At 48.7% G+C, this 8,568-nt stretch overlaps 1 protein-coding gene across 3 annotated transcripts in view; it reads left to right on the plus strand.

The window, feature by feature from the left end:
• The first annotated feature begins 2,772 nt into the window (after nucleotides 1-2,772).
• The window catches only part of LOC119356123 (BEACH domain-containing protein C2-like), a 24,965-nt gene continuing 19,169 nt past the window's right edge, over nucleotides 2,773-8,568 (plus strand). The window contains exons 1-3 of one of the 3 annotated variants that reach the window (XR_005171848.1): nucleotides 2,773-5,349; nucleotides 6,641-7,428; nucleotides 7,814-8,524. Coding sequence is in view for 2 of the 3 variants with exons in the window: in XM_037623030.1 (XP_037478927.1) it covers nucleotides 3,084-5,349; nucleotides 6,641-7,428; nucleotides 7,814-8,524 (3,765 nt within the window). In the remaining variant the exon portion in view is untranslated. The remainder of the gene's footprint in view (nucleotides 5,350-6,640; nucleotides 7,429-7,813; nucleotides 8,525-8,568) is intronic. The other 2 variants (XM_037623030.1, XM_037623031.1) reach the window with 2 other exon arrangements.

Consider the following 8,568-nt stretch of genomic DNA (forward strand, 5'->3'; position numbering starts at 1 on the left):
CCCACAGATGCGAATCATGTGGCCGCTCGCTTTCAGTGGCACAGTACGTATTTGGATGAGAGAAGACCGGCGACACGCTCCCAGTTTACTTAACACCGGAGTATGCGAAAACTGCTGGACTAATGGGTTGTTTGGATACAAAGAATTAGATGTGGAGTTTTGGAAAACTGGTTTTTAGAGGATTTTTAGGAAAACCAGTTTTTGTTAGTTTTTCTGTTACGATGAGTCTATACAATCCCTTGTTTGGGTGGAAAAAGGGGGAAACACGATTACACAATTGTCTTCCGCTCGTCCCAGAGGCCATGGCTCTTCGCTAGTAGCCTTCCTCTGCATGTTTCTCTCGTCATCTTCCTTGCATGCTGCATGACACACATGTATGGCTCTCCTGCTAGCTAGCTTATGATGTGCACGCGGCAGGTCGACGTAGCAGTGACAGCGACGCTCGTACAGGTGCACGCCGGTATGAAGCAGGACGCTGCCAGCGACGGTGTCAGCCGCACCCAAGCTGAGCATGGCGGAGATAACATGGCGAGCCGGACAAGCCGTTGCCGGCCGTGGCGACGTTGTCTCGGCAGAGGACGGACATCACGGAGTTCGACGTCGCCGCTGTCATGGTGCCGGTGTTGGACGGCGCCGTTGACGCTCGACGGAGCTACCAGCAAGAACGACTTGGACACAAAAATAGACGACAAAGAATTAATGCATACGTAGACCATGAAGCTGAACCAGCCGATGCATCCAAATAGCCAAAATAGGCCGTGCGGGGTATTGGCCTGCGCGATGGTAGAGAATGCGTTTGTAGAAAAATGACTAATAGTCGTTTTTCTATAAACTGGCTTTTTGAGATTTTATAAAACTCAGTATTACTTATCCACGGATTAGTTAGATATTCCAAACAAATTTTTAGGTGGTTGTAACAGAAATCACGTTTTTAGAGAGCTGGTTCTCTAAAAACTCTCCATCCAAACAACCCCTAAAAGGATAGCAGCCAACACGTTTCGTCGAGGGCCTAGTTAATTGAAGGAAAGGAAAAAATTTCAGGCGAAGAACAGTAGAATAAACTGGAAGGACCTGGCCAGAGTAGACCTGGAGCCCTGCGGATGGACGACGCGATCGACACGGCAGACGAACGCACGACCGAAACAGCCACCGCCGGAACCGACCCACGGCGCGTAACTCACGTGCGATCCGCTCGCAGATCACAGTCGTGGGAGCGGGCGTCGGATGTGCTGTCGTACCTTTTCTTCGTGTACAAGTCACTGCTGGGCCCGTTCCAGCGGCTGCGCGCTGCTGCGCGCTCGTGCAATCATGCTGGATCTGCTCTTGTACTCTCCTTGATGTGTTGTGTTGGTCCGATTTTTCGCATTTTTTAGAAAAGACTTCCAATTTATTCATCTTTAATCATGGCAGTACAACGAACACCAAATAAAAATTACATCTAGATACGTAGACCACCTAGCGACGACTACAAGCACTGAAGCAAGCCGAAGGTGTGCCGCCGTCATCACCCCTCCATCGCCGGAGTCGGGCACAATTTATTGTAGTAGACAGTCGGGAAATCGTCGTGCTAAGGCCCCATAGAACCAGTATACCAGAACAACAACCGCCGCCGATGAAGAATAACATAGGTTGGAAGGATTCAACCCGAAGACACACGAACGTAGACGAACAACGACGAGATCCGAGCAAATCCACCAAAAATAGATCCGCCGGAGACACACCTCCACACGCCCACCAACGATGCTAGATGCACCGCCGGAACGGGGGCTAGGCGGGAAGACTTTTATTCCATCTTCAGGGAGCCGCCGCCGTCTCGCCTTCCTGAATAGGACACAAACCCTAACAAGACAGGAAAAAAAGATTGAAAACGAAGCCCTCCCGCCGGCCCTTGACAGGATCCACTGCGCCCCCATAGCCCTAAGGCCACCGAAGACGAGGCGAACATGCGGCGATGCTGGAGAGAGGCAGAAACCCTAGCTTTCTTTCTTGAAGGAGGAGGAGCTTTTGATTTTTTGTATTTTTCGCACTTTTTGTCAAGGCGAAGCTAGAGTAACTTTCGGCGGCCTTGTACTTGGACCGAATACACCTGCCAGTACCATGGTTTGTTTGGATTCATAGGTTAGAGTTAGTTTGGCTTAGATTGGACTCAACTAACCCAAAATATATCCAAACAGACTAACCCATCCAAAAAAATCTAACCCACCCAAAAGGTGCTTATTTGAGTTAGTTCTTCTCGGGACCATTAAAAAACATTTTTTTTTCTTTTGCTCTCGCCGCAACAGATCCCTCACCACTTCCTCTTCCTTCCTCCCTCTCGCACCGTCTGTGAAGGCACCTCGCCATATCCGTGCTCCATCTAACTCTGCAATCCAAACACCTCTTTGGTAGAGTTAGTTCAGGGTTAGAATCTAACTCTAATCTCTAACTGAGTTAGAGTATCCAAAACAGGGCCCATGTAGTACCTTCAATTATCGTCTACATGTCCTTAATACTAGTATATATAATCCAGATGCATCGTCTGGATTATTTTTCTTTTGGCATGGCATCAATTGGTGTTTTTTAGCTTAACCGGTGTTTTCTTAATTGCGCATCAAATGGTGTTTATGATCAAGTGATTAGTCACTGGCTTGTTCCAACTGGCGCTCTCTTCAGTCGCCGCCAACATGGGCCCAGCTGGTAACCTCGCTTCCCTTCCTTGACGGGCCGAAGCCCAAACCCGGAGCTGAAAAGTAAGCTGGACGTCTAGCTGCTACTCTCCCCCAGCCGCAACCCGTGAAGCGGCCGCGTCTCCTTCTCCCATCCCCTTTCTCTTCGTCAGTTCATCCATCCCACCCCACCCCGGATCTCGTCACGCATCGCCGCTGATCCCACCTCCCTCCTCGCAGCCACTCCCCCGGCCGCCTCTCAGTTAGATCTACGCGCGTCCCCGCCCACATTGCGCGCCGCCGTTTACTCCGATCTCCTCCCCACCACCACCGCCACCAGTCTCCGCTTCGCTGTCCCACTATCGTTGACCGATTCCGCTCGCATTTTTATTCGGAAGGCTTTCCTCGGATGCGGTGTTGATGAAGTGAGCCCTCGCAATGGCCGAGGACGCCCACGAGATGCGCGATTCCTCGCAGCCGCCTCCGGAGCAGGGCCCGTCCGTTCCGCTCGCCGGCGAGGCGGGTGCCGAGGCGGCGCCGTCGAGCCCGGGGACGAGCGCGGCCACGCCAGCGTCGCCGCCGGCGCCTCGGGAGCAGGGCTCCGTGCAGCAGTTCGCCGCGGTTTCGCTCAGCGAGGAGGTGGGCTTCGAGGAGGTGGTGTCGAGTCAGGAGACGAGCACGGGCACGTCGGCGCCGCTCCCGACGCCCCGACAGCAGGGCTCTGAGGCGGAGCAGTTCGCGGCGGTTCCGCTCACGGAGGAGGTGGTTGCGGAGGAGGGGGTGTTGAGTCAGGAGACGACCACTGAAACGCCGGCGCCTCCCTCGGTGCCTCAGGAGCAAGGCTCAGTGCAGACGTTCGCCGCGGTTCCGCTCACCGATGAGGTGGGTGTTGAGAAGGGGACGTCAACTCCGAAGTTGAGCACGGGCACGCCGGAGCCTTTGCCGGTGCCTCAGGAGCAGGGCTCTGTGCAGCAGTTCGCCGCGGTTTCGCTCAGCGAGGAGGTGGGTGTTGAGAAGGGGACGTCAACTCCGAAGATGAGCACGGGCACGCCGGAGCCTTCGCCGGTGCCTCAGGAGCAGGGCTCCGTGCAGCAGTTCGCCGCGGTTTCGCTCAGCGAGGAGGTGGGTGTTGAGAAGGGGACGTCAACTCCGAAGATGAGCACGGGCACGCCCACGATGCCGCCGGATCCTTCGCCACCGCTGAGGAGTAGGCATCGGCCTCCGGGAGTGCCAGCTGACGCGCCGCTGGAGGTGGTGCGGGCTGTGAATGCGGCGGTCATGGGCAATCGTGGGGGCAGGGTGGACTGCCTCCTCGAGATGGTCTCTGAGGGGCAGGGCGAGTTACCGCACTCTGTCGTCGATGTTCTGCTCGGAACCATGGGCGGCGTGGATGGTCTCGATGAGGTTAGGGACACCACTGGCACTGGCACTTCCCCGAGCATCATGTCCAACTCGGGCGCCGCCATCACTGCAGCGGAGCTCCTGCCTCACCTCCCCTGCAGCGAGGAGCCTTCACCACGCACTCGTATGGCCGTGGGCCTGCACGCCGCGCTAAGGGCCTGCACCCGCAACCGTGCCATGTGCTCTTCGTCAGGCCTCCTAGCTGTACTCCTTGAGTCTGCAGAGAAGCTGTTCGTTGGAACAGGCGGGGGTAGTACTAGTAGCTGGGACGGGACACCACTGCTTCAGTGCATTCAGCTCTTGGGTGGCCACTCGCTTAGTGTTAAGGACCTCCATTCCTGGCTTGGCTTGGTTAAGAAGGTGCTCGGAACAAGCTGGGCCACGCGACTGATGCTGGCACTTGAGAAAGCTATGGGTAGCGAGGAAGCAAGAGGTCCTGCTGCAACGTTTGAGTTTGATGGGGAGAGCTCTGGTCTGCTTGGTCCTGGAGATAGCAGGTGGCCCTTCTCGAGTGGCTATGGATTTGCTACTTGGATTTATATAGAATCATTCTCGGACACACTTAGCACAGCAACAGCTGCTGCTGCCATTGCTGCTGCTGCAGCGGCAACATCTGGAAAATCATCAGCAATGTCAGCAGCTGCAGCGGCCAGTGCCCTTGCAGGAGAAGGTACAACACACATGCCACGGCTTTTCAGCTTTCTCTCTTCGGATAACCAGGGTGTGGAGGCTTACTTCCATGGCCAATTCTTGGTGGTGGAGAGTGGGGGCGGGAAGGGTAAGAAGGCTTCTCTGCACTTCACTTATGCGTTCAAGCCTCGGCGCTGGTACTTTGTTGGGCTAGAGCACACAAACAAGCATGGTTTGCTTGGGAAGGGAGACAGTGAATTGAGGTTGTATGTGGATGGTAGTCTGCATGAGAGCCGTGCTTTTGATTTCCCGCGCATATCGAAACCACTGGCATTTTGCTGCATTGGGACAAATCCACCACCAACTATTGCAGGCCTGCAGAGGCGTCGACGGCAATGCCCATTGTTTGCCGAAATGGGCCCCATCTACATCTTCCGGGAGCCAATAGGGCCAGACAGAATGAGTCGGCTGGCACTCCGGGGAGGAGATATACTTCCCACTTTTGGAAATGGTGCAGGTTTTCCATGGAAGGCAACGAACGACCATATTAAGAACATGGCAGAAGAGAGCTTTGCACTGAACCATGAGATTGGGGGCTGCTTGCACCTTCTTTATCACCCTAGTCTTCTCAGTGGCCGTTTTTGTCCAGATGCTTCCCCTTCTGGTTCAGCAGGTTCTTTCTATTTCTTCTTTTTACATTAATGTTACTACGATCGTTTTCTTTTATAAGCAGTACATTCTATGTTTATGGAGAATTAAATTTTGATTTAATTTACCCAAGTTGAATAGCTATGCAGTCTTGCAGGTAGAGAAACACTTTGTAACTTAGAAACTGATGCCTAAATTTTTGCTAAATCTCAGTTACATTTTTAGGCCTTCGGATCAAGATCCAACTATTGTCATTTCGCTTCACCCCATTTACAACGTAAAGACTGAAATTGCAGTTAAGTTTGATTAAAATTGCACATTTTCAACACTGCATTTTTTGGTTAAATGATGTGCAATTTTAGATGACTGAGATTTACAGAAGTTAGTCAACTGAGAATCAGCTAAACCATTTTTTTCTTGGGCAAAACATAGTACTATTACGTTTTTAAGCCATATAAAGAGGTGGCGTCAATCATCCGCACAAGGGATAGTTACTATTTTAACCCTTCAATTTTGGATGGGTCTTTCTCTGGACCTTTTAAAAGGAAAAAACTACAGGGGAGGCCCTTTTGAATGTCCTATCGTGGTCCAGCAACTTTCTCATTCTGGCCCTATAATAAAATTCTTTTGAAAGTTTTGTACGATCACAAATTGTAGCCTAGAAATTGTAGGATCCAAAATAGGCCTTTCCAAGAAGACAACAGAAGATGCATCATACTGGAAAAAACAAGGGAAAAGATTAGAGAATTGCCATCAGCAAGGCATTCACTCTTACACAGAAATCAATATTTTAGTCACGAGTCAGTTCTTTAATCTATTTTTTTATATGATCCATAAAAACAGATTGGGTTCCACTATCAACTGATAATGGAACAAAAACAAGAGAAAACATCCATGTGCAAACTTCAAAGCTATTCAAATAGGTTCAAAGAGGCCTAAACAACCGTGGCCACTGCCACATGCAGTAAAAGGGACGCAAAAGTATAAAGTGACAAGCTACAAAAGGACACATCAACATCACATTATCTTGAGTCATCTAAATATTTGCTACCAGTAATTGACAAATCACTGAGTCAGGATCACATTGTCTTGAGTCATCTATACCATTTTCAGTGTGCAGAGCTCATTTTCAGTGTGCAGAGCTATTTGATAATCCTTCTCCACTATATTGTATTTGTCATTGAAATTTGAATGTTGAATTTTTCAGTTACTTCTGAATTTGATAATCCTTCTCCACTATGTGTGTGTGTGTGTGTGTGTGTGTGTGTGTGTGTGTGTGTGTGATTTTATTGATACTTTCTTCTGTTAAATTGCAGGAACTCATCGAAGGCCTGCAGAGGTTCTTGGGTTGGTTCATGTTTCACCTCGTGTGCGGCCTGCGGAATCTTTGTGGGCCTTAGCTTATGGTGGTCCAATGGCTTTACTTCCATTAACTGTGAGCAGTGTGCAGATGGATACTCTTGAGCCTGCACTTGGTGAATTGTCGTTGTCACTTGCCACTGCGTCCCTTTCTGCTCCAATCTTCAGGATTATTTCCCTGGCCATTCAACATCCTGGCAATAATGAAGAATTATGCCGTACATGTGCACCTGAGCTTTTGTCACGCGTTTTACATTATCTGTTGCAAGCATCTTCAAAGCTGGGAAGTGGAGAAGAAGAGGGAGTGACTAATGAGGAGCTAGTCGCTGCAATTGTATCTTTGTGCCAATCTCAAAGAAACAATCATGAGCTTAAAGTGCAGCTTTTCAGGACTTTGCTGTTGGACTTGAAGATGTGGAGTTCATGCAACTACGGTTTACAGAAGAAGCTTCTGTCCTCACTTGCAGACATGGTATTTACTGAGTCTATTTGCATGCGAGATGCAAATGCGTTGCAAATGCTTCTTGATGGCTGCAGAAGGTGTTACTGGGCGATTCGGGAACCAGATTCAATCGATAACTTACCACTTACTGGAACAAAGAGATCCTTGGGTGAAGTGAATGCTCTGATTGATGAGCTTTTGGTTGTTATTGAACTTCTGCTAGGAGCAGTATCTTCCGCGGCTGCTTCGGATGATGTTTGCTCTTTGATTGGATTTATTGTTGACTGCCCACAACCTAATCAGGTGAATGGCACCTACCATTGCAAGTACATTGACTGTATGCTCTTAAAGATTGTATGTGGTTGCACAATATTGTTCTTTTGTGATATGTTATATACTACCTCCTTCCTAATATGTAGGTCCTTTCAGCATTTTTTCCATCCAAATATTTTTAAGTTTGATCATCTATAAGAGAAAAAGTACTAGCATCCAAAACGTCAAGTTGATATTACTGAATCTATAATGAATTATAATTTCATGATGTATATTGATTTATTTTGGATAGGAGGACGTATTCTCTTATGAAAGTGTAAAAAAGTATGTGTACGATCGCCTAATGTGGTTCGCTTAATCGACAATCTAGTATGAAGCTGTTTCTTATGATCTTATGAAATGTACTCGTTGGCAGGTAGCAAGGTTGCTTCACCTCATCTATAGGCTAATTGTGCAGCCTAACATTTCTAGAGCCAACATGTTTGCTCAGTCATTTATATCTAGTGGTGGTGTGGAAGCACTTCTCGTTCTTCTACAGCGAGAAGCTAAAGCTGGCAATAACCATATTTTGGACAATAGTGCAAATTTAAGTGAATGTTATGTAGTGAGTAATGAGGGTTCTGACGCAAAAGCTACGACCGGTGAAGGATATTACCAGGATGATGAAAGTCAGTTAGCTGAACAGCATGAATCCATTGTTCATGAAGACACTGAACAGGAAGCTGCAAAAACAAATGGTGCTTCTTTTAAGATGTTGGGAGCAAAAATAGGAAGAAAGATTTCTAACTCTGAGAATCAGCTTGTAAAGAATTTGGGTGGCATTAACTTCTCAATTACTGCTGATAATGTCCGGAATAATGTATACAATGTTGACAAAGGTGATGGAATCGTTGTTGGAATCATTCGCATTCTGGGTGCTCTAGTTGCATCAGGACACCTAAAATTTGCCTCGAGTCCTTCAAATCCAAATTTACCCGATGGTCTTCTGACGACAGTTCACGACGAAGGAAATACTATGTCAGAAGACAGAGTATCACTGTTACTTTTTGCGTTACAGAAAGCATTCCAAGCAGCCCCAAGGAGGCTTATGACTGCAAATGTCTATATGGCTTTAATTTCTGCTGCGGTACGTTGATTACAATTTCAGTTGCCCTTATTTACGCAAATGCC

The sequence above is a fragment of the Triticum dicoccoides genome, chromosome 2A, assembly GCF_002162155.2.
Source record: "Triticum dicoccoides isolate Atlit2015 ecotype Zavitan chromosome 2A, WEW_v2.0, whole genome shotgun sequence".
In the NCBI taxonomy this organism is placed as follows: Eukaryota; Viridiplantae; Streptophyta; class Magnoliopsida; order Poales; family Poaceae; genus Triticum; species Triticum dicoccoides.